Consider the following 26,311-nt stretch of genomic DNA (forward strand, 5'->3'; position numbering starts at 1 on the left):
CCTGATGAAATCTGTAGTCTTACCACTGAGGAATCATGTTCCTACACTGTCTGTCTTTTATTACTAATTTTAATGTAAATAGCTCTGTACTATCTTTATACAAGACTATCAAGCATCTCAGCAGCTAGCAGAGTTGATAACAGAGTTGATAACACAGTCCCAGCAGCTTCACTAGTACATGTGGTCTAAGAAAGAAAACTTCACAGTGAAATTAAGTAACTCCCAGCCACCTCCCAAAACTGCAGAAAAACAAGCTGAATACCTTTCACTCAATGCTTTAGACTGTAATGCAAGCATGAGCTGTGTCTTTTCTTTAGATAGTCTACTCCATGTCTGAAGATAGGAACAACTGTGGATTGACCCATTCAGAAATGATCTCAAGGATACCTGTGCCCACAACTAAAACAAAAAAAAATAATCATATTGGGTTTTAACAGTAGTGCAAGTATCTGTGAGAACAAAACAACTATAGGTTTTCATCTCCATTTTTTTGTTGTCATTTTATTTTGTTTCAGCATGAGTGCCAGTCATGCTGAGAGCGATAGCTAACCTCTGACTGCATCCTGCACAAATGCTCTGTTTTTTCCTGACTTGCCTGGGAATAGCCCAGATCTGATATGATGAACGGTCTGCTTAAGTTTCCGGGCCAGACACTGTAAATATGCTCCCTGAGTGAGCTAACAGTATTTTTGCATCTGTTTGGTCATATATGCACCTTCTCAAATGCTACTGGGACTAAGCAATTGTCTTCACTAGCTGCTAGGACGCTTATAAGTCTTGTATAAACAAAGAACAGAGTTTATTATTATAAAATTACTGATAAAGAAAAAGATCCCAGGAGTGTGATTCCTGAACTATGAAATACCTATGCATCCCCGGTTACAGCCAGCTAAAAAAGCTGGCCTTGTGATGTTCTGACCCAGACAGGTCTTACTGGCAGCCTTGGTATTTACTAATTAGTGATGAGTCTTGCTAGAAAAATGGGAGCATAAAGCTTGTGCTTTTAACTGGAAACCATCTGTAACGTGCTCTTCTGCGTCCCTCTGCCAAGGAGAACGATTGCGACCGCATGGGTTCGTGCTCTTGTCAAAGCGCTGGCAGAGCCCTTCCACAGGATCATGCCTGGGACACTGGCCAAGTGCAGGCAGTTCAGCTGAACTGAAGGAGTTCCTTCAGCATCCCCCAGAGTCTGGCCAACCTCATCTTCGGGGTTACCGGACTCAGAAGCTACAGCTGTCCTGGCAAGCAAAACCATGTCAGGGAGCAAATGGGAGAAGCGGCGTGCCTGTCATCAGTGCTGCTCCTGGAAAGCTGTGACCTGCGCTGCCCAGCAGGCCCAGCCAGGGAGACAGAATGTGCCAGGGACCAATGCCCCTACCTCATATAATGACAGCTGCCTCAGCTTTGGTTCCCTCCATAGCATCAATTACATGCCCACATATTACTGTGTGAAAACCCCACTGTGATGGGTTCAGTACAGCCTTTGCATTATTGCAGGTATTTTGAACTGAAGGAAAACATACCAAGGTAGTCTGCAGGCCACTGGGGAAGAAGACTTCACAACCAGCTGTGCTTCGTCTGACATGCCGTGCTGGCATTCATCACGCCCTGCCAGCTCTGCCAGACTTGGCCGTCACTGCGAGCCTCTGGCAGGTGGAGATACTATACTTCATTCAAATGTCACTGCTACCGATGCGGTTGGTTTGGGGCGGCTCCCGACAAGGTGCTGTGCTGCAGCTCACTTACAAATTGTTCAGCTAAAAGAAAAAAAGGTTAAGGTTGTGGCTCGTACTGGCCCTGCCCTCCCCATGAAGCCCTCTGGCTTCCCCAGTGCGCAGGGAGAGGGTGGAGACTCCCCGGGGTGACGGAGCACTGGGAGCCCAGCTCCCAGCTCACTGCCGTTTTGCAGCCGACGTGATGAGACAGGTGGGACAATCCTGCCCTGCAAGCTGAGCGAGCCGTCAGGGCTGCCTTCCTACACACCACGCTCTTCTCTTCCCTGGCTCCTGCTTCCCTTCCACCACTTCTGCCACCTCCTCAGCAGCCCTGCAGTGCTGACCCAGACCTGCTGCTGGTAAGTGAGTCGGTAGCAGCAGTTCAGCCTTTTTACTGAGATAGATTTAATTCGGTGTAGTGGCTTGCTCCCTCCTCCATGAATTGCTTTCTCTGCCATTGCTAAGGAATTAGATTCCTTAGAATCTAATTAGTGGCTGTTTTCCTCCAACAGCCAAGGAAAACACAGCAAAACACTTGCTTACCTTTTCCCAGCTTTTCAAGGGATTTTACTGAGAAATTTGGCACGAAATTCATGAAAATATGTTTTATAAATGGGGGACGAAATCTTCAAGGCTTAAAGTAAAACCAGTAAAAAGGTAAAAAGTTAGAATATTTTGCAGGAACTACCATACTCAGAGTTTGCCCATGCATGTTAATACACCACAGATAACACACATGCAAATACCTGCACTGCTTACTCGGTCCCCAATTAACACACAGGGCTCTTTTCACAGAAGATAGGTTACAAATCCCTAGTAAATCGGTTGGCAATTAACTTACAGATTGCCTGAATCGCATTATCCTTATTTACTCAAATGGTTTTAATTTCCTACACGTGAAAGAGGACTATATGGTCCTGGGCTGGCAGTACTAGGCTGTACTGTCCTCTTTGCATGCCCACATCCATTCTCTGGCCAGTCTACATCCCTGTAAATGCATGCAACTAAAGAGGGAAAAAAAAAGGTATACTTACAAATTCTGTGAATTTATATGTATCCAAACTCTAAAATGCACATTTGTAGTACCTACTGCATTGTTTCAGCTTGCAGGTTGCAAGACTAAACTTTGTACCCATTAAAAATAAGAAAAATAATAGCTCACTTAATTGTGGTTTCTCTGGCAGGTTCAAGTATTCAGAAAAAAGAAAACAGGCTATTTTTTTTAAAAGGTTTGAGACAGTTTCCTTTAGAAAACTGCTAAAAGCTTCTTGTGTCTCTCAAACTCTTCCTCCTTAAGTAATTTCAATGCTTATTCTTTATAGAGATGAAATACTTTGAATAACTGCCTGGATTTTAAAAAAATCAATTAAAATGCACTTCTGAATTTTCCCATTCAAAATTTTACTACTACTCCTATGGTACTGGTTTTTGTATTTGAACTGCAAATCCCTCTGATACCAAAAGCTTTGCAGGAAGACTGGCAGGAATGAATGCTACTTAGCTTTTTATACAGACAGTGTATCTTAATGCATACAAACAGGTGTACTGAAATTGCTTGAAAGACCCCAGGTATGGTATTGCTGTGGTTCAAGTAGGTTTAAGTCAATGGAACTCTGTAGTACCTTTTGTTGTTGGTTTATGTTTTTGTTTAGTGCCCCTGAATATGTAGGGAAAATGAGACTTTGTACTTTATAAATCTCAGAAGAATACACAGGAAAGTGACCGTACTGAGTTTTATTTTCCATGTGTTGAAATAGCGGGCAAAGAGATTTCATGATAGTTTTTAAGGAAGTAGTTTCATTTTCCCATTAATAAAAGGTTAAATCTCAAGATCCAGTACTTTGCCTTCTGACAAAATTTTCTGAGACTAAATATCTCTGAAGAAAAGGTTTTTCTATTAGGCTTGAACTGAAATTGATGCTGAAATCAATGGCAATAAAAATATTTTAGAAAGATTCAGGAAAACAAATTAAATTTGTAAAATTCCCAAAGAGTTCATAAATTTTATATTTAGCTGATGCAAAAATAATGTATTATACCCAGAGTTCATATGGTGAGGATATGAAACTTTTTATCATATTAACAAATATTTCTGAATACAGCAGGCAGTACATATTGTCATTGAATCTCCTGCTCATTTCTGATCTAAAGTTGATATTTGTAAGTCATTGGCAATGAATTCTAGGAAACTTCATTTAAAGAATTTTAGTTTGCATAGAAATTGATTTGATTAACATTCATAATCGTTGTTTCTTTGTCCTGCACATGCTCTGACTTAAAACGTTTCATGGCTGTATGTCACAATAAATGCAATAAATAATTTTTTAAACAAGGCCTAAAGTAATATTTTAAAAAATCCATTCCTAAGGAGCAATCGCAACAGCTGACAATTATGTTAGCTGTAAAGGAGCATGCCCCTGTATTCCTATGGTGAAGTTTATTGCTAGATCAGAAATGCAAAGGTTGGTTTGTAAAATACCAAACTGTTTATCTCACTGCAAGTACTTACCCCACAGTGAAAAAAGGGTCTCCAAAAAAGAAAAGCAAATCAAAAGCCTAACTCTAGCACACAGGCATTATTTTCACTGTTAGTGCTTCGTCTTCTCTCAGCACACTGTTAGCTGAGATCCAAATCACCACTCTCACAAGTTTACACGAGTCACCGAGGCAAAGACAACAGCTGCCCCGATCCCCTGTTGGCGACAGTCCCACTCAGAGGGAGAAGCTGGGTTATGGGAATTCCCGAGGCCCCTTCCCACCAGCATGTCCAGAACTCTCATTTTGTCATTCCAAGGAACTGCTGTGATGGGAGTCCTTGCAACCATTATGCTCCTTTGAGAAGAGAGAAGGCTAACACAGATTTCATAGAGCAACTGATAAATAACCAAGTTGTAAGCGAATGAGTATTCTGCAATTTCTTTCTGCAATAAAGTCTAGTAGCTCTGAAAGTGTAAAATGCTACTTTCAGTATTAACCTAACATCTGAAATAGAATTTTTTTACTTTGGTAAATGGCATATGCCCACAAATACACCTTTACCTGAAGGGGCAGCCATCAGGAGGAACAGCACACAGACAAATCCGTGTCTTCCACCTACAGCATCTCACCCTGTCACTGCAAGCAGCACAAGCACACAGCAGCCATGAAGGGCCATGCCGATTTACACCAGAGGTCCAGCTAGACCTGAATCCAGCCTCTACTTACAGTTGCCAGTAACCAATGCCTTCTCAAGGGACAATATCAAAGAACACTATTTTTCTCTGGCAGATTTGGGCAGTCAGTGGGCTCAGACCTTCCCGAACTGGAGGTTTTCCTGCTGACAGCTGTATTAAATAGCCATTGAGGGACTGTCTGCTATGGATATGTCTAATCCTTCTCATAGCTTATTAATCTAGCTTCTGCAGTGTTCTTTGCAAAGATGTGTACAATCTAATCATAACTCGATTGGTAAATTAAATTTAACTTCAGTGTACTGTCTGTTCTTAAGAACGAGACTGTGAAAGTAGTGTGATCCTGTATCTATGAAAATAGTTTCTGATCCTGTGCTTATTGTCTGCCAGTCAAGTTCAGTCTGGAAGATTGAATCCATTTCATTCCTAAATGAAAAGTTTGTTTTCTAAAGAGCATTTCTGAAATTTCAGTGCAAGTGCTGAGTTAGGTTTTTATGCTGGTCTTTGGAAAAAACCAACAAACCCAAATGAAACAAAGAAGAATTTAACTATTCTGTTGATAATGCCTGAGGTCAGGCTATACCTCACACTCCCCCATTTGCTCATAACATTACATCAGTAATACTGAAACATTAACCTGAGAAAAAAATCTGATCAAGTAAAATACTGATCTAGATATCTTATAGATGCAGTGATATATCAAGGTCAGAGTCACACTGTCATGTGAAGAATTCTGCACTCACATCATGCTGCTGTTTATCAAGCAGTTCAAGAAATTTTGTAATGTCTGTCTGTGGTGTTTACTCTGCAGTTGAGTGTTTGGTACCTTGCTTGGAATGCTAGCAAACATCTGCTCAGTGTATGGTGAGACTTTAACTGAAAAGTTCCCACTGCGGTTCTGAATGCACATCTCTACTTTACCAAAGCATCCTTTCAAATGGCAATGATTGATGTCCAGCCAGATTAGGCCAGAAACTACTGTATAAATAGCCTTGTAAGATTAGCTGCCTTCCTGCGGGTAGATAAGTCTTCTCCAGCACAAGCAGAGAAGAGTGTAGGCAGTTTATCAGTAAAAGACCTCCAGACTTTCAATGTTCCACATCTAATTGATGTTCAACTTACTCAAAATCCATTTTAGCTTAAATTAAAGCTAGTCCCATTGTAATTATATTTGGAACACAGCTTCTTTTCTTTGTAGGCAAATTGGGCCAAGATTACTCATTACTAAAACATTAAGACCTTACATTTTTGCCAGCACAGAAGACTGCAGTTTTGTCAGAAGAAGCAACCTTGGGCTAGATTTGGGATAGCATTGTTGGGAAACAGATGGACCAGCCTCTACATGCAGATAGGCCGGCTGCTGACAGTAGGGCTTCCAGCAGTTTCACTGCACTGATAGCCACAAAGGAGAGTTCAGCTGTCTGTCAAGCAACCTTAGGAAACCAACAAGATAAGGGCTTGTTTTTTTATGTGACCATATGACTGCGTTAGATTAAACGGCTTTTTTTGCAAGGCTCATTTTATTAACTGCTCTCAAATTCATTCAGTGTGTCTGAAACGGTCTCATAGTTTGCCTTCTTCCTTGCTGCAAGCAGTATAACTATGCTAAGGTATGGGACTGATAATCCCAGAGTCCCAGAGCTCCTAGCTGCTCATTTCCCCTCTCGGTTCCTACGAACTACTGCATTACTAACATTTCCCCTAGTGACAATTAAAGTAATTAGACTCCGATGAATCAGCATGATCCTGCCTCCCACCTAAATGATCATGTGCCATTAGGAAGCACAAAGGGGACAAGGGTCTGCATGCACAAGGGGGAGCTGGGGATGCCACAATGGTGTAGGTGGATGGCTCACAGGCAGGAGCACTGCACTGTCACTGGCTGACAAGGAAGGTGAGATAGCTTTAATTATTCTACAACTACTGTCTAGTTTTTACATGGAAAGCAAATCTAAGGAAGAGAATTACTTGGCAGTGGTGTCAGTTTCCATGTTCCCATACCGTTGGCAAAATTACTTTGATTAAAAAAATAAACCAACAATTTTTAGATTTTGTTACCATTGCGCAAGAGCTAGAGGTAGGAGGAGTATCTTTACTTTCAAACCACCCCTTTAAAGGAGTATCTAATGGGCAAACTAAGCACATTCAAAACTAGAAAGAAGTCTGATGAAGTGGACGGGCAGAAGGCCAGGTCCTTTTGGACCTCAGTAATTTTAAGCCGATCTTTCGGTGAGTCACCTGTTGTACCCATGGTTTCCAACAAGCGTGCAGTCTGTGTACAGACCTCTCTGCCAGGGGCAGCCCTCCAGAAAGAGCATAATGTCATGCTAGTGCCCACTGTGAGAGGTACCTACTTCCTTGTACCAGGAGAACAGATGCAGTTGGTGTCCGTGGCCAGGTGCTGCCGCAGGGGGGCTCCTGGGGGAGTCCTCCGTGAGAAAGGAGCTGGGGTTGCCCCTGCCAGGTGCAGCCGCCTCCCACCAGCCAAAGCCAAGTGTGTCAGCAATGCTGGCAGTGCCTCTCTGAAAACCTATTTAAGAAAGGGTAAAAGATGCTGTGCAGCAGCTGTGAGAGAGGAGTGAGAAAATGTGGGAGAAACAGCCCTGCAGACACCAAGTCAGTGAAGAAGGAGGGGGAGGAGGTACGCCAGGCACTGGAGCAGAGATTCACCTGAGAGGGCATTTGGGTGGGCATCTGGTGGCCAGCCAAGTTCAACCCACCACAACAGACCATCAGGGTGGAGGGAGACTCTTCTATCTCCCTAACACTGCATGTGGTGTGAAACAATATGGCAGACCCAGCTCCGCATCAGCTCTGTGTCATCTCAAGGTCTGAGCCCACAAGACCCAAACTTCTATCTGAAAGAGAGACACCTAGATGGACATCTGCAAGGCCCACAGTAGGTCCAGTGCTGAAGACTGGACCTAAGAGACACATCTTTCCTCTCCATACCTAATCAAGTCTTCCCGCTTCCCATTTTTTCATTTATAGAGGAAAAATGGCAGAAGGCCAGCCACACCTAAGTATTCAGATGTCAGACTTGAATACAAATGGCATCCCCAGCAGAAAGCAGTGCTCTCCAGACTTAGCCAGCAGGGGAGGAAGTGTACTAACTTTCCACAACATCTGCTACCATGTGAAGATGAAGACTGGGTTCCTATGTTGTCAAAAAACAGCCAATAAAGAAGTTTTGAGAGATGTCAAGTACGTATTTAAACATCTCTTTAGAGTATGTGTGTGTTTTATTTCTGTCCGGACAGCTGAGTCCACTCATGTCACTGAACCACTAAGCACAATATACAGAATTTGATCAAGATTTAGAAAAATTACATGTGTGTATGGTTGCTTTGTGTTTGCTATCAACTGTGCTTAAGCTTCCTGCTAGGCCCCACTGGTCCTCAGTCATTAGAGCTGAGCCTGTACACAGAGAGCTCACACTGCTGGGCACCATTTCCCCCGGCCCCAGGGAGGGACAGCTTTCCTGGCCACTATCAGCATGGGTGCACACAAGCCAGCTGTGGTCGTTTTATACTACCTGGCAAGCCTCCCACTGTGCCATGGTGTTTAACTGAGATACCAACAGCCGGTCCTCAATGCTTGCGTCTCCTTCCCTGAGGTGCCCTTTGGGAAGGTTAATTTGGGGGGTTTTAACTTAAAATGTTTAAGACAGCAATATAAGTGAAGGTTAGGTTAACTTTGAAGAGATGTAAAGTTTTCTCTTTTGGGGTTTTTTTTTCCAACATTGAGCACTACTGCAGTAAAGGAATCATGTCGTTATGGCCTTTGTTCAATAATCTATGCATCAAGTTTGCCCATTCACAGTTCAGTAGTTAAGCTAAGTGGCAAGTTCTCACACAACATGCCATTCGAAGTCACCCGTGACTTTCAGCTCCCTAACTCCAATTTCTATCATAAATATTCACCCTTTTGTGTGGCTCTGTCTGTCCTGCTGTTTGCCTATGCAATTTCCACACCTCCTAAACATGAGCTCTTAAAATCTTTCCTACTATCCTCAAGAGCTGTATGTTATGGTAACTTAATTGACTGACATTGGTCATTTGCAACAATGTCAGCAGGAGACCCCTCTTGTGGCTTATTGTAAAAGACCAATGTTTAACACACATTAATGCTTTTCCCTTTTAGAAAATGCAACATCTACATTTGTTTTGTTACATATTTTTGTGTGTGTTAAAATCACATATAACGTAACATAACATATGTATAATATGTATGCTTCTTAATCTGTGGAACCATACATTTCCACAATAAGAAATTGAAGGAAACAAATATGCATCAGGAAGAGCAAAACCAAGCCTCCTAGGCTGCATGTCCTTAGACCCTAAGAACAGCTGTACTGGGCCAGACCCACAGCCACACTCAGATTGCTGTTACCTGGATTTCTGATAACAACCAGTACCAGACTGCAGTTCAAGATAAACCTGGTATCATAACATACAGACAGGCACTTGTGTGTGCAGCATGATTCTTGTGTACACCAAAGCTTGTTGAGCACAGATTTTAGGGGCTAGTCAGGAAAAATAGCAGCAATGCTTTCACATGCTTCAGCAAAAAGAAAAAAAAGGCAGCAGTATTTCCATATACTGTATCATTTCTATAGGGACTTTTCCTCAAATACTTTAAAACCTTTTCTATCTGGCTTTTGAGTTTCATGTGGCTTAAAGTCAGATACAGAGAAACCATCAATGGCAGCTTCTGTAAGCACAAACAAATCCCTAGTATGTTCTGTCTACAGGGACCATTATTCTCTCTGCTAAGAAAATAATACCTTTAGAACTGAAGGTGGTTAAAGCGTGTGCTTTACTTCTAGAGATCCAGGGGGGTAAAAGCATGCATAGAGGTTTTGCTGCCTTTTGCTCAAGTTTCTGTGTTGTCTTCACTATATGAAGATTAGTTCTTGAATTAGGAATAAAAATTAAGGTGGAGTTTGACTGATCATAAATATTGTTTGCTTCATTAATTCCAAAATTAATGGGATACGGAAGGTAGTTCTACAGATAATTTACACTAGCCTACCAGATGAAACACTAAGAGAGATAAAAACATCCCATCTATTTTGTAAAACCTATCTGTTTTGTCTTACAGTGGCATCATGAGACCAGGACTGAACGCAATTTTGGGACCCACTGGCAGTGGTAAATCTTCGTAAGTGCCCTCTTTGCCCTATACAGAAATTACACAAAGGAGAAAATGAACGTGCACATATTTAGCAGTAATGGACAACACATTCAGGGAAAGATTTTGTTTTCATTTAGGTCTGTGCAAATCTCACTGGTTTCTGAGAAATACCTGAATTCAAAAAAGACAATCAGCTTACATGACAAAGATATAATTAAATTTTAGTCCACACTTTCCTGATACACGATCTTTATGTATCATTCTAGATTAAGTTCGTATTATTGAACAAATGGACACCAATGCACTATGAAATAGCACAGATCTCAGTTCCTTAGGAAACCAGGACAAAAGAAACTCAGCCCTTGAAAGCTGCTAGGGGTTTTCTAAATAGCAAATGTTTAACATGGGATGCTTTTATGTAACTGTTTCTTCCATGAGCTGGGGTTGTGGTTCAGAGAGCTTACCTCCTGCATGCTCATCTGACAAAGTAATCAACTTTTCTCCTAGTCTGCTCGACATTTTGGCTGCAAGAAAGGATCCCCATGGGCTTTCCGGTGACATTTTGATCAATGGAGCTCCTCAGCCTGCCAACTTTAAATGTACCTCTGGATACGTAGGACAGGTAAGTAATTTTTATCACTCTATGGATTTTATTGTCCCCTTCTGACTGCAGTTGTAAGAAGTTGCTGCAGTGTTGCAAGTACCTTGCCTTGATCCAAGAATCAAGACTGGTGCAGTAGCAACTCTCCACACGTCCACCCTCACTGGGAAAGAGACTCTGCTTTGTATTTGAGTCTCTTTCCTTAATGCTCTACAGTCAACGGAGGCAGATGCTTTGGATCCGTCCTTGTTCTCCATTTGGGGTAATAGCCGTAGGCTACCAATATGCATGGAGTATTTTCCAACTATGATGCTTTCTGGTAATATACAGCTTGTGTCTCCGCTTGCCCAGGACAATGTCAATAAGTCCCATTCTAAGAAAACCTTTGTCCTGCGGGGGTGGGCTGGGGAGAAAGACATGTGAAGGACAAAAGAAGGAAAACTGCATCCCTCTCTTCATTTCTTTCCGCTCCCTACTACCTATGCTCAACAGCATGCTTGCAGTTTATCAAGACCTGAAGAGGTGCATCCATGAAAACTCCTTATAAAAGTACAGTCAGCATGTTACAGAAACACGTAACTCTCGACCTCCTACATCTGACAGATTCCTCTTGCAAAAGACAAGCAGCTAGTATCTAAAAAACCTACCCTCCTTCCTCCTTTGCTGAAACAAGCTCGGAAAACCTTTACCTTACCCCACATGGACCCAACCTCTCTTTTCCTTCCTTATCCCTGCTGTTACCTGCAGTGGACCGAGGCTACATTTACAAACGTACACTGATAGCGACCTGAGTTGTAGCGGCTCCTTAGATCCCTTTAGCCCTTCCGTATCTCACTTAACACCTCCGAAAAATTGAATAAGGTAAGAATACATGAGGGATAGTTTTTAATACATTGCTATTTATGCATTTTGATATCATGCATGATGGAGGATGTTCCTATATTGCGTTGCTTTATGAATAAAGGCATTTATAATTATGTGCATGAAATCAACTCTCTGCTATAACACAGGCATTGAAGATGCACCTTACTGCATGTCCTGGCAGTTGCTACTGTCCCTCTGCATGCAAGGACAACATAAAACACAGGTAGATGCAGTTGTCAGAGGAAAAAATAGAAATTGCTAAGCGACCACCAAGTATCTACTTTTTTTTTTTTCGTGAAGGATGATGTGGTGATGGGAACCCTGACTGTAAGAGAAAATTTGAAGTTCTCAGCAGCACTCCGTTTGCCAAAGTCAGTGAAGGAACAGGAAAAAAATGAACGAGTGAATCAGATCATCAAGGAACTGGGTTTGAGCAAAGTGGGAGATTCCAAGGTAAGGCATGTAAATATGGTGCTTAAATCATGAACAAGTATTAAGTGATTTATTTAATTAACCAAATGGCTTAGCATGGCAGATAAAAGTAAAATTAAACAGACTATTTCAGTAATACAATAATTAATAACATTTATGTATGGCAATCTGTACAGACTCTGCAATGATACTGCCATATGCTATTACATTGTGGGGAAGGGGAAAGGTAGTCTGTGGTTGGAGCAAAAGAGAACACCTCAAGTAATACTAACATTAAGAAATGTCCTACATGTGACGTAACATCTACATCTGTACCTGAGAGTAGGGTCAAAATTTCTTACAACTCTTCCAAAATGCTGCCATGTTGGTAGGATGCTGTTCACTGAAGTATTTGTTGTCAGGCCAAATGAGACGAGTTTCTTGTTTTGTGGTAGGTTGGCACACAGTTCACTCGCGGGGTGTCCGGAGGAGAGCGGAAAAGGACCAATATTGGGATGGAGCTCATCATGGATCCTGCCATCTTGTTTTTGGATGAGCCAACTACAGGACTCGATGCCAGTACTGCTAACGCTGTCCTACTGCTACTGAAAAGGTGATGGCCTTGGAAACAGCTTCCTGTTTTCACCATTCAACTCTGCTACATTTCAGTTGTATTTGTCTTAAATTACAGTTAGAATGAGCAAACAGGGAAATCAGATGTAATTGTTTACCAGCAAGCCAAGGCTGCAAAGAGGATAGGAAAAAGGCTGTATGAACTCTCTTGCTCCAAAGCAGCTGCTCACAGCAGTACACAGACTGCCTTGCACAAAGCATGTGCATGCCGGGACTGCAGTTTGTCTGTGATAGCTGTCACAGCCAGCTTCATTTATTTTCATGTCTGCCTGGGCCAGAAAAGTGATTAAAACCCCTGTGGTACAGTCTGGTAAGGTAATTGATTTCAATATGGATGGTAGTTAGAACACAGCTAGCTGTTTCCCCATCACAAAATATCAGGCCAATCTTTGCGAAAACAAGCACAACACACTCTCTATTTGCAAATTTTACATCATTTTGCATTTACTACAAGCAAAGAGGACTCAAACACCTCTCTCCAGAGCTTTCTGTCTGCATCAAAATCTTGCCAGAACCTTCCCCTCCAACAACATTCCCAGCAAGAGGGAGCTTTCTTTTCTCACACAGACACTATAAATATGACCTAAATATTTTCTTTTTCTTTTTTTTTTTTTCCCCTTCCCCCTCCCCTCTCTGGCACACTAAGTTAATCCAACTTAACCAAGGCTTAACTGAACTTGCAAATTCTCTTATCTAAATGCTGAACCGACTTGCAAAGCTAACATCTCTGTCGTTCTTCACTTCACATTCAGGATGGCAAAACAAGGAAAAACAATAATCTTCTCCATCCACCAGCCTCGGTACTCCATATTCCAACTGTTTGACAACGTGACGCTGCTGGCCGTGGGGAAAGTGCTGTACCACGGGCCCACTCAGCACGCCATCGAGTACTTCCAGTCTATCGGTGAGCACATCGCACAGCAGGACAACTGCAGCAACATCTTTAGTTTGCACTAACTTGAATAAAATGCCCATAGCGCTTGATCAGAATTGGGCATAGTGTGTAGTAGCAAGCCCGGGATTCTAACAGGCTAAGCATTTCTCTTGGTGTTTCACCTCTTGACGCATATGTAGATTTGGATGATAGGGCTGACCTCTAATCAACTGTTCCTGGGCACATCTTAATTAGACAAAGCACAGGCTAGGGTTGAGAAGGGCACATTGCCAGCTGTCACCTTGCTTTCACTGACAGAGCTGTCCGGCAGTGCCGTTCATCTCTTGGCTAAGCACGGACCTTTTGAAGCCTGTAATGCTTATGGTGCAGGCTGCTTAATGGGCAGAACGGCGTGGCTGTGTTCATGACAGCTACACACAGTCTTCTGCCAGTCACACAACCGCCGCTTAGGGCTTGTAATGCTGTTACCGCAGGCTACGAGTGTGAGCCATACAACAACCCTGCCGACTTTTTCCTGGACATCATTAATGGAGACTCCACTGCAGTTGCAATGAGCAAGACTGATGAAACTAACACAGGTATGAAACCCAGAGCTGAGTGAAATTATCATAACATGTATTTTGCCAGAAGGTGTCCAGCACAACACAGAAAAATCACTTACAGGTGTCAAACAACCAATAACCACATTGTACAAGCGTACAGTTATTTGTATGCATGAGAGTATTACGGACTGCTGACCCGTGTTGCTTTAAAGGAAAAAAAAAACCCAACACACCGTTCCTAAATAATTTTTGTTTATATGTGGAAAATAATTAGCATAACCTGAATAAGTACCAAATTCACATACAGCCCTAGTATATAAAATATTTCTGTCTATGCAAGAATAGTTTGCCTCTCATAAATAGGTATTTAGTAATTTATCATTGCTACCCATTTCTTCATAAACTGACCTGTATACTTTTGTGTCACACTCAAATTACAAGATGTTAAAGGTGAAAGAATATTTCCTGTGTTGAAGTTAAAATGTCTGGGAATATAAGAAACTGTTTTGTTACCTCTCAACACAGAGAAAGAGCTGCTGTCATCTTCGAGGCAACCCAACTGAAGTCCTGCAGAAGCAGAGATGATAAACCAGGACAATTGTTCCAGTTAGGGACATAATCTGATGCAGTTATGACTTGTATGTTTTAACCTAATGCAACATGTTATGAAATTACTGTTTTCCTTCCTCTGAGTAGGGTGGGAAGAGGGGCCAGAGATAGGGGACCAGTGTTCTCCTAATACTTCCCTGAAGTTGTGGTAAGGCAGAAATTATCCCCAAACTAAGAAATCAATCTCACCTACGTTCAGTAGCATGCTTTTTCATCCTGTCTGTTGCTACTCATTAATAGCACGCTCTCTTTTCACATGAATGAAAAGGGAAGTGAAATAATGAACATGCTATGTGCCCAAACACACAGTTTCACTATATCTTTACCAAAGAAGCAACCAGCATTTTACAAAAATGCTGTATTCAGGGTCTGACCAACATTACAGCTAGCAACACACATTGTATTTGTCACTGGAAAAGCACACACTGGACTACAGTTGAGAAAAAAAGGAGCTCCAGCTGAAATTTCTTTCTGACTGACTCAAAAGTTTGACTGACATGCAGGATTACCTGGACTTAAAAGTCTAGGAGGTCTAAGATTATCTCATCAGATCTGCAAAGCAGGTCACTTACAGAAAGCAGGCGTGGAGGTGGGGGGATGGGATCACTTTTTGATTAGAAGTCAGATTGAAGTTTGAAACTGTCAGCATCGGCAGACAAGGGTTTACTTAGTCTACTGTGAAGCTGCTGCCTGTGGGACAGGTTGCACAGCCAAACACAGAGGTTTGGTCTTATTTATACCAACTCTTTTGAATTGCATGCTATGAGACTGAGTGCAATGAATCACTGGAACTAAATGTGCGTATTAATTCTTCTGGTTCATTAGTAACTCTCCCACCCCAACATAACTCTCCTGGCTTAACTCCTAAACAGTCTTCCCATCCCTTACAGAAATGGTGATACTTCTTTTTAATCTTTTCAGCAGAGCGTACTGAAGAATGCACTGAACATGATAAAACCTTGGCTGAGAAGTTAGCAGAAAAATACTCCAACTCTGCCTACTACCAAGAAACAAAAGCAGTATTAGAGAATATTTCTTTGGGAAATAAAAAGAAAACAAAAGCAGTTTTCCGACAAATCACGTATGCCAATTCCTTCCTTCATCAGCTGAAATGGGTGTCCAACCGCACATTTAAAAATCTGGTAGGAAACCCTCAAGCTTCCATAGCTCAGGTAACGCTATTTGTATCTACCCTTTTGTGGTATACATTGAATTTATTCCACTCCTGTATTAGGTAAGTCATTGGCATGGTTTTGCCTCTTGATATTTTGACTGCAGTAAGCATCTGAAAAAAGTGGGTTCAAGGTCTGGAAATCTGATTCACTAGAAGGTGTCCTGAATGCTCCCAAATGAGCAGCATGAGCAACTGTTCAGTAATTAATTTTGGACTACTGAAAGACTTTGGGAGGCAGGATCTTTTCCAGCAGGTTATTCTGCTGCTCCTGGCCAGGAGCAGATTATCTCCCAAGTAGATTCACACATTTGCTCAGGAACATTCTTCAGACTTGACTCTAATTGTCCAGGACTGGCACTGTGGGGTTTGGCCTCAAATCTTCTCCCCCGCCAGGGAAAGTTAACTTGTACAATTAACTACAGTTGCGTACTTAATTAAACTTCAGCACCCAGCGAAGTGCTGGCAGTTGGCTCAAGTGTAAAAATATTTTCACAGTCTTATAATGTGTGTGTTGTTTCGGCATCTGACTGTTCATAATGGCGATGATGTCTTCTGGAGAAGATGTGATGAAGACCACAATAGGGTCTAACACCTGCCATGGAAGATGAGCATGTTCTACATGACTGGCCCTGTTAGTGCTGCTTTTTCAGAAGAATCCACACCAGAAGTGTTGATTTATTCAAAGCTGCACGTTGCCTTCAAAAATAAAGAATGCCTGGCTGACCTCCACAAAACAACTAATCCTCAGGAATCCCCTAATTCACAAGCCAAACTCTGCAGTCCCAGCACCAGCAAAACTCCCACTGCAAGTCTCAGCAATTCTAGAGGAACCAATAGAAAAATTGGTCCCAAGCCAGGGATATAAATTATCTTCATCATGTTTTATACAATGAGTGAACAAACAGCCAGTGTGGAGGGGAAATCAGTCCAGAATCCCTGAGGTTAAAAGGCTTTGAGTATGTGTGTGTGCGTCTGTATGTTGATACTATGGAGATCCTTAATAATTGCTTTGTAAAAGCTTGACCTTGTGACAAGAATTAGACTCTCAAGGATCTCGTAATACCCCAAGGTTAATGGTCCTGACTTGTTTCTCACAATCTTTTCTATCTCCCCACCCTCATTAGGGATGGATTTTACAAGCATTCTTTGAGAGGTACACGGCTCATTAAGCCTTTTTTCATTAATCTGCTCCAAACTGGTCTTGATATGATCCCTGCTTTCCGCTGCAATTGGCTTAGGAGCTGAATTATCCCTGACATTTGCTCCTTTCGGCAGGATCTTAGTTATAGGGTACCACGGATCAAGGGGTTTATGGTATTATGATTCATGCATTGCTCACGCTTAAAAATGACAGAACCACCTGATACCATCAGTTTTGCTGAGATTTTTGTCATTTGCATTTAGCACTAAAAAGCGTGATGTACATACTTAAGTCTTTTAAATTATATCCTTGAGGCAGCTGCTATCTTTACTATTTAAATTGTGTTATAGACTGCAAATGTCAGTACACCTATAGCCCATAGTATCTTGCTCTTGTAAAAAACAATCTTGTGAATAAGATGTGTGATAGAGCCCAGCAATTACACACTGTGGAGCATGAAAATGAACTGTCATCTCCAAGCTGGCAGTCAGGAAAGACTGCTTTCAGCTATTGGTTGCTAAGCTCAGAGTAACACTGAGATGGCTCCAGAGAAACCCCCACAGCAGCACTGCACTGAAGAGCTGTGGTCAGCCCTAAAGCTGAAGTTACCCTCGTCACTGACTGTCCCAAGGAGGATGAATGGTGGAGAGTATCAGTAGGGAGAAAAGAGTGATGTTGCAATACATCACCAATTAACTTGATCACGACATCCAAGAATGGCTGAAACAGTGGTGGGGGAAAGAAGCTTGGCTGAGGTGCACATGATGCTGGGGTTCCTCTAGGGATAGATGTTATTTCCTCTTTCTAACCAGCCCCACCAAGCCCCTGCTATTGTCCTCCTCCCATTGCCGGTGTTAGCACCCTCCCAGCAGTCCCAGAGCAGTTCCCTCAGGTCATAGATCTGGCCTGGCAGGAGGTCAGGGAAAAGCTGTGATACTGTTGCAGGAATGTGCCTCCTGCCAGTGCCACCACAGAAGAGCCAGCAGCAGCTGAATCAGCTCCTGTACTGTCCCTCCTTTCTAGCCCTCCCAGTGCCTTGCCTGCATGAGGCAGCAGTGGCTGGCTGCCACTGAAGGCAGGTGGCACCGGGAAACTGTTGTCTCCCAGACACCTCTAGAAGGATACCGTGGCACAAGACTCAAAGTACTGCTGTGCTGCAGGTTGCTAACCACCCCATCAACTCCCTTCCCAGCGTGGATAGCTTTTCTGCTTTTTGAAAACATTTCCTGTCAATCTACACTAACACACTACATATTTCAAAAAAACTACCAAAGCTTTAAAAGCAATGAGAATAATACTTTTCTTTTCTTTTTGATGTTCAGCTGTGTGTTACAGCTTTCCTGGGACTGGTTGTAGGTGCCATTTTCTTTGGACTTAAAGAAGACTCTGCTGGACTACAAAACAGGTTAGTCAGTTTAGGTAATGGATATCCAAAAATTTGATAAAGCTCCCTCATGGTTGCAATAGGATAATGAACAGCTTGGAGGCTGAGAAGGAACCCATAAGCTCTTTGTGAAATATACCTACCTCTTTAAAGCAAATGCTTCCCTTCACATCACTAAGTAAGGCCAAGCCTACATTAGTTACTTCGAAGTCAGAATGTTCTTCTGCCTCTAGGAAGGTCCCTGCAGAACTGAGAGGGGGATGCAGTTCTGCCCTCCCATGCTGTAACCTGGACAAGCGGTCCAAATGAAGTGAGTAATGCTGCTTCTGTAGGATGACATTTTTCAGTGTCAGTCAGGTTGCTGAAAACGCTGAACAGCAGACAACATATTAAAAAGGCTTAATTCAGCATGGCAGTATTTCAACTTCTTTTCTACAAAGATTTCCCCAGGATAAAAAGATTAAAGATTAAAATATACAGACTTGGCTACATAAACCTGGGTAACTAAAGCTTTGATCTTGCAACTGCTTCTATATACACACTTGAGTTTACCAGCAGTAAGTCAGAAGGTGCGTGTAAAGCTAGATTTGAAAATTATTCTACTCTATGTATCAGTTTTGACAGCTGTATGTACATGACCCGACAAATGCGTTTGCAACTAAGCAAGCTCTGGGTTCTTAGTCTTGAAACGCTTTGTAGCATTTACTTAAAAATGGCCCAGTTTTAAATTGAATATGAAAGTGTGAAAGCAAAGCCTTAAATTTTAGTGGAAAAGGTGAAAACAACTTCTCACATTGCTAATTCAGTTCCTCACAGTTTACATCAGGCAAATGCCTCACAGACTGAGAATTTTTAACATATCTGGAAATTACATTTTAAAAAAATAAGGAAAATAAGTTCATTTTCTGTCCTTTGACTGCATCACTGAACATCCTGTCCTTGCACGTGAATAACAAATACTGCCTGTACCATGTCTACTTCAGGCTTGTTACAGACTCAGACTTGCAGCCAAGCCTCTTCCTGTGGAATTTGGGATGGGAGGTCACATACTGCTGAGCTCCAGGCACTACGGTCAGATTTACATACGCTGTAGTGGAAACACTACATTTACATCACATTTTTAATAACAGCTTGCCGTTTTGCTTTTTGTAGAGTGGGTGCAATGTTCTTTCTGACCACCAACCAGTGTTTCAGCAGCATCTCAGCTATTGAACTCTTTGTTGTGGAAAAAAAGATATTTATGTAAGTAAAACATACAAAAAGGTTATCAGGGACTACTGTTAGGGAGTTTGTTTGCCCTGCTGTAGCTAATTGTCATTTAAATACACCTAGTGCAGAGTTTTCAAATTATTTCAGTTAGCGCTCATTGCAAATGTACTCTTTGAGCCTGTCAGCGAGTTGTCTGCAAATCCCCCAAACGGTACCTATAATTGCAAATGGCTCAGAGTTTAAAATTATTAACATATGTAGGAACTCCCCCCCCCAATACTTAATTTAGGAATTGATTAATAAGTTTGTGACTTGCTAGTGAGGACAGTAAATACTATCTAACTGGATTCTTTAAAGCTATGCAGATTACACTGTACAGAAAAGGAAAATTATTTAAGCTTTACCCTCTCTCTGTTTTGACAACATGAGACTTACTAAAAATTATGTGCACAAGTATCCATATTCATTTGCATATGAAAATGCCACCATTACTATAGTATGTGGCTTACTGGACATTTGCATTACAGCCTAACCATGAAAGAACTCTTTTTTTCCAGTTTGAGCTAGAATTCATTTGTCTCCAGGCAAAAATAATCTTAGCAGTTTTTAGTGATGAAAATTGTAATATGCTGTATATATCTCTGTGTTCCAGACATGAATATATCAGTGGGTACTACAGAACATCTGCATATTTCATCTCAAAGCTAATGGCTGATTTAATACCCATGAGGACTATACCAAGCATCATCTTCACCTGTATAATTTACTTCATGTTAGGCAAGTATGGTCTCCTACAGTCCCATTACAACCCTCTCAATAAATCAACAAGGCACTCACATTTTATGTATGTGCATGTATATTTATATAGGCTAAAGCACCACATTGGCACAGCAGTGGTTACCATGCTTGCTTTTAGCTGTTTACAGCTGTTTACAGAAAAGACACACTTTCAAAGATTTAAGTATTCGTGTCAGAATCTGTGACATGTCTCATCTCCACTGTCCCTGGAAGGAGGTGTGCCATAACCATTTCTACATAGGTTTGATTTGTTCCTTTTCATTTATGGCCATCTTAGCTTCCAGTGACTTTTACAAGATACTTTTTCCATCCTTGCAAGAACAGCTATCAAAGAAAAAGTTTTGTTTTAAGAGCTTAATATTGTACGAATTAATATCAGCTTGTTCTTTTTGGTGAAATGCCTTCCGGTTAGTGAGCAGACTTTGAAAATTGCTGGCACCAAGTTTTACAACTCTAGACCACCTTCAAACATCATCCTCAAAACACGTCCCAAGCAGGCCATTTTCCTAGGGTAAGGTTTCAGATCACAACACCCTTTTGGGATGTCCCAAAAGCTGGAAAGTGCAAGCAAAATTTAAAATAATCACAGTTTGCTTTGGTCTGAGTTTTTTTCCCTAAGGAATAGGAAACAAGTCTGCATCACAAGAGGCTCTCAGACTGCGAAACTGGAGTGAGATAGACCTTGCTACCAAATCCATAGACGCCCAAAGGCCACTAGGTCTATTAAGAGAGCTCTCTGCTAGAAACAAGTGAAATGCTGTACAACTGCTGCTCATGGAAGTGCTCTAGAAATCTGTCCTTCAATAGACAACTTGAAGCCACAGCGAAGCCTTCACCTTGGACTGTGTGGAGTACAGTACTGTAACTTCTACCCATTCTGCTATCTCCAGTGTTGCTGCAGTTACAGGCATACTACTTATTCAGCCTGTCCTCTGTTAACAGGGCATACACATACGGGCTGTCACAAGCCCCGCTCCAGTCTTAGGTCTCAGTGTCATAGCCTATGCTGTCAGACAAAATGTATTCTGTAGGCAGGATACACTACGTAAGTCAGGATATGGTAGTGTTAAGGTTATGGTAGAGCTTTTGGCAGGATCATACTGAAACTCTTCTTGTTTTGATCTTTAAGGTTTGAAACCAACAGTAGAAGCCTTCTTTACAATGATGTTTACTCTTATGATGGTGTCCTACACAGCCACTTCTATGGCACTAGCCATTGCAGCAGGACAGAGTGTGGTCGCTGTAGCAAACCTGCTCATGACTATCACATTTGTTTTTATGATTGTGAGTAACATTATTCAGTTTTCTAGACTGAATCCTGAAATCCTAGAAATGCTGAAATCTAGAAATCCTACCAGCACAGAGTTCAGCTGAATTCTGCAAAAAACTGTGGGGTTGAGCATGTCAAATATCCTGATTTGTCTGATTTGAATATTCTGATACTGTGGGGTCGAATATTCTGATTTGTCCTTTTAACTAACAAGGACCGGGGAGCTGGGTGCGAGGGAGAGGGAGAGTGGTTCCTTGGCCCTCTTCTCTGAGGCTCTGGCAACCAGCATACTGCCTGGAAAGCAGAAAAGCGGCCTAGAGCTACATTTTGTTCCCTTGCCTTTAGCTTTGGCCAAAGACCAATTTGGCTGGCTGAGGACACGACCTGCAGCCTCCTGCTCTCTGAGACCACTACCGTAGTTGCCCTCCTCAGCTGCAGAGCCAACCATCAGGCATGTTAGAACTGGACAACACACAAACAGCTGCAGTTCGAAGACAGGCACCATAAACAATAAGGCAGTGCTGAACCAACAGCCCAAAACCACGTTGCCTCAGACTCAGGGAACACAAGGAAAAACCGAGTGCACACGTCCAGCAGCTCCACACACGCAAGTTACAGCAGACAGTTCATGTGAACCCATGTGGGAGCCACAGACGGGAAGCATCCGGGTTTAATGCATAGGTGAAAGTATTCCCCATTACTCATTTCAGGCGAAGGACCACATGGGGTTATGGCCCAAAGCTGGGTAACAGAAATTATTCCTTCCCTCTCCCCTGTTCTTCCACTGGAAGAGTTTCTTCCTTTAGAAATGCATTCCTACTTGTTTTTAATCTGAAGAAGCAAAGTCAAGAGCTAGAGAAGAACACATGGTAACAGCATGTAATTTCTAATTCAGTTTTGTTGTTGTTGTTGGGGCTTTTTTGTAATCCTTGCCTCTAGATTTTCTCTGGGTTGCTGGTCAATCTCACAAGCATCATGTCCTGGCTCTCCTGGCTCAAATACTTTAGCATCCCTCGATACGGAATGACAGTAAGTGGTGTATTTTCCTGGGTACAGACTTGGAAAAGCTTTGCTAGAAAGAAATGTCTTTACTCATGATAAAGAAAACTCCAAACTTTATGGGCTAATGAGCAAAAGGGAAGTTAATTAAATACAGCTACCTCAGAACATAGTGCAGTATCTTCAAACAAGAAAGGCTTCTTATCAACCAGCACCCACTGCTGTTTAGAAGAGCCCATTTCTGTAGCTTGGAAACGCCTCATATGAAAGAGACACTAAACAACTACATCCACTGGAATGCAGTTGGATGAAAATGGTACAGAGTAAAGAACAATGTTATCCCTAAAAAACAATTCTTCTCTTTTCCATCAATCAAAAACTTGTCAAGTTAAAACATTTCTCCTAATTTTTGATAATTTTAGCCAGGGTGATGTTTCACAGAGAAATTTGGGCTTTAATATGCCTGTGCATTAATAGTCTAGCCTGAGGGAGGTGTTAAAGTCTGGTGACACGCATGCATTACAGGATGTGGACTGCATACATTCCTCTCTTAAAAGAAAAAGAATCCTGCTGCTCGGTTAAAAAATGGGGATTTGACCAACATAATAAATAGTGATACCACCACGTTTTTAGAATAAATTTGAATTGAATTATATCTCATCTTGTTAATGTATCATTCCTTTACCTACTAATTTCTGTTGTCATTGTTTCTTTTATTTTAAAAGGCTTTACAAATCAGTGAATTGACTGATCTGAACTTTTGTAGCAGCAGTAACAACACAAATTTAATCAGCAATGATAATTATCGACAGCTAAGCCAGCCGTAAGTATTTTGGTACATTAAAATGAATCCCACCACTAGTAAGTTAGAAAGTCCTAAAGCATTAGTCTGTTTGTGAGATACTCAATGATGACCAGCAGAATCTGTGAGTTTTTATATCAGAAATGAAGTTTTGACTGGGTTTTTGCATTCTGTCTGCAGAGAATATTTGGCTTATTGTCATATTTAGTATTTATAACACGATAAATATCTGGCATTATGCTTCTCACTTTTCTTTAAACTGTTTTTACTGAAACACACACACATGCACTACAATTATACAGGCTCACAAAATCCATTTCAGCTTCCTCCAAGAAACTGATTGTAGCTACAAGAAAAACAAATTTACAAATAGAAAATAAAATAGTAACATATAGCTGGTGTTTCCCTGGCCTATTGTAGACATGAAATCACACTACAACTTCTCGGCATCTTCCTAGATATTTCAAACTGACTAAGTTTATAAATGTGTATTTATCCATAGGTGGTGCACAGGAGATGAGTATCTGAAAAATCAAGGCATTGATGTGAGTAGCTGGGGCCTGTGGCAGAACCACCTGGCTCTTGCCTGCATGACAGTAATATTCCTTACCATTGCATACCTGAAACTGCACTTCATGAAGAAGTTCTCTTAAAACCAGAATGAAAAATGCAATTCCCACTGTTCAGTAGTTTGATAAACTGAGTGTGCAACTGACTAGATTTTCTTTGAAGAGACCTTCCTTTGTACTTCTGTTTATGGTTACACAAGTCAGCAATGTGAATGCCATCCTTGTGTATTAAATACTTAGTATTAATGTACTTTGCTGAAATGTCTAGCATGCCTCAGTTCTCTCTGCCATAAAAAGTGTACAACTATTCATTTCTTCAAGAGACTATTCAGTCTTTCTGCATGTTCTAGCTATGAATTTGTTAAATAATGAAACTAATATTTAATGGCTTAACCTGAAAAAAAAAATGGTTCCATACTTTAATTAGCACCTACATTCACTGGCAAGTAATTCAGTCCAAGGGATGCTTATCAGGACACCAGTGCAGTCTCGACTGCTAATGAGGTCACAGTCTACGTGAGACAGCGACAAAAACACCTTCTCCATCCCAGTGCACATCTCATGCCCTTTGCTATTTGGGAATTGTTACTGCTCTAGAGTGTACTTGATTGAGCCCATCAAGTTTTTTTTACCAAGCTCGAGTGATAGAAACGCTTTTTTAAATAAAGGTGACTGTGTACTTACTTGCTCTGCCAGTTTGCATAATCCTTGTACTGAAATTTTCATTTTCTCTGCATAACTGCAAGTCATCTTCACTGTCCTGTTATTGCTGCTATCGTGAGTTCTTAGTCTTTTTTATGGTGACCAATTTCAACTGTACAGCTAATCAGGATGGAACCACATTTGTAGGAGTCCACAGGCTGCAGTGACCCTTTCCTGGCCGGCCAGCATTTCTCCTGGCCATACACAGCAATGGTAGCACAACTCCTTCCACGTGGTACAGATGCAGCAGCACTTCCAACAAGGATCTCTGCCCTTATCGCTCCCCATTATTATTTCATGCAATAAAATTTGCTCTATTTTAAAGACCTGTTGCTTACTTTTGGCCATGGTCTATGGACTCCTTACCAGTCATCCCTGCTCTTGAGTTTATTTAGGAGGCACACATGCAGTACAGTAACATTATGGGGGAACCCTCGCCCAGCTGTACGACTTCACCAGCATACCTGCCATCTTCTACCAAAACCCCACACGCAAGGCTTTTCGTCTGTCTTGTAGCTGACCCAGTTTTCTCCTTGTACGCAGCCTCTGCGTTGTAGTTGAACTACACCAGCGGCCCTGAGCCGAGGTTCTGCCCTGTGAGACGACAGAGAAGGGGAGAATAAGCGGCGCGGCGCCCCCTCCCCCGCCCACACCTTCCACCGGCTCTCGGTTACAAGGCGCTACCCAAGGGCGGCGATACGTTAGCGCCCGGCCAGTCGTTAACCGTTAGCCTGCAGGCGCGCACCGCCCCCCCCCCCCCCCCCCGCCGCCCCGCAACCAATCACCGCCGCCGCGCCCGCTCCTCGGAGGAGGGGAGGTGGGAAGGGGAGGAAGGGGCTGTCGCCGCCCGGGCGGGTCGGGTCTGGCCTTTTCAGTTGCCTCTCGCTCCGCCGGCCAGCGCCGGTCCCCGCAGGGCCGGCCAGCGGGTCCCCGGCTGGGCTGCCGCCCGGGCAAACGCTCGCTTGTGCTCTCTGAACGCAGGTGCTTGGCGTAGCGGTTCCCTGTCTGACACGTGTTCAGCTGTCATCTGATATCCATTTAAACCATTTGAAAACAGAATGATTGCGAGGCAAAGGATTTTACCTGCAGAGTTATGCATAAAGTAAACGCATACAAATGCATAGAAGACAACTTCACAGCTCTTTCTTGGGCTGTTACCGTTGCTTTTGCAATGTTTGCCCTAGTTTGTATGGGTTGTACACAGTCGCATTTGGAAATTTCTTGGTGCTGTCTGGCCTTTGTTAGTTTTTATATCAGCTGATTTTAACTGGGCCAGCTCTTGTGCTAATAGAAACAAATTTCTGTTACACTTTTCTATCTCCAAATTTATTAGCAATTGCATTTAAATTACAGTGTATTAAAATAAGTTAATCTCCAGTGAAGTGTGGTGTCCTGACTTCTGCCAGTTTTCCTGAATGTTTTCTCCCTGTACAAACATGAGGGAGCTCAGCTTCTGCAGAAGGCAGCAAGCACTGTAGGTACGCTAGGACAAGCTGCTGTCACACACCTAGAGCAACCAAGTTCCTTCTGCCTTTTTCTCCCTGCACTTCAATACTTTTAATCTTTTTCCTCAACCAGAGTTTCAAGAAACTTACAAGACCTTATTTCTCCAAGAGACTTAAGCCACTCCTTCCAGGATGGTTGTAGTTTTGTGTCTGCTTCAAAAATTACTCAAGGCAGAGACACA

General features: G+C 42.1%; 1 protein-coding gene across 5 annotated transcripts; it reads left to right on the top strand.

The window, feature by feature from the left end:
* The first annotated feature begins 1,831 nt into the window (after positions 1–1,831).
* ABCG2 (ATP binding cassette subfamily G member 2 (Junior blood group)) lies at positions 1,832–25,226 on the top strand. Of its 5 annotated transcripts, none has more exons than XM_052772770.1 (17): positions 1,832–2,074; positions 7,877–8,089; positions 9,989–10,048; positions 10,529–10,643; positions 11,787–11,939; positions 12,353–12,510; positions 13,283–13,434; positions 13,899–14,003; positions 15,501–15,748; positions 18,214–18,296; positions 19,428–19,517; positions 20,137–20,261; positions 21,412–21,566; positions 22,492–22,581; positions 23,277–23,374; positions 23,856–23,898; positions 24,772–25,141. In XM_052772770.1, the coding sequence occupies exons 2-17, from the start codon at positions 7,884–7,886 to the stop codon at positions 24,928–24,930; spliced, it is 2,040 nt and encodes a 679-aa protein (XP_052628730.1). In that variant the 5' UTR covers positions 1,832–2,074; positions 7,877–7,883; the 3' UTR covers positions 24,931–25,141. The 5 variants fall into 5 exon arrangements, with proteins under 5 accessions (XP_052628730.1, XP_052628721.1, XP_052628739.1 ...); XM_052772761.1 differs by having other exon boundaries at positions 15,498–15,748; positions 24,772–25,139; XM_052772779.1 differs by lacking the exon at positions 24,772–25,141 and having other exon boundaries at positions 15,498–15,748; positions 23,856–24,605.
* Positions 25,227–26,311: the final 1,085 nt, after the last annotated feature.

This window comes from Harpia harpyja, chromosome 2, assembly GCF_026419915.1.
Source record: "Harpia harpyja isolate bHarHar1 chromosome 2, bHarHar1 primary haplotype, whole genome shotgun sequence".
In the NCBI taxonomy this organism is placed as follows: domain Eukaryota; kingdom Metazoa; phylum Chordata; class Aves; order Accipitriformes; family Accipitridae; genus Harpia; species Harpia harpyja.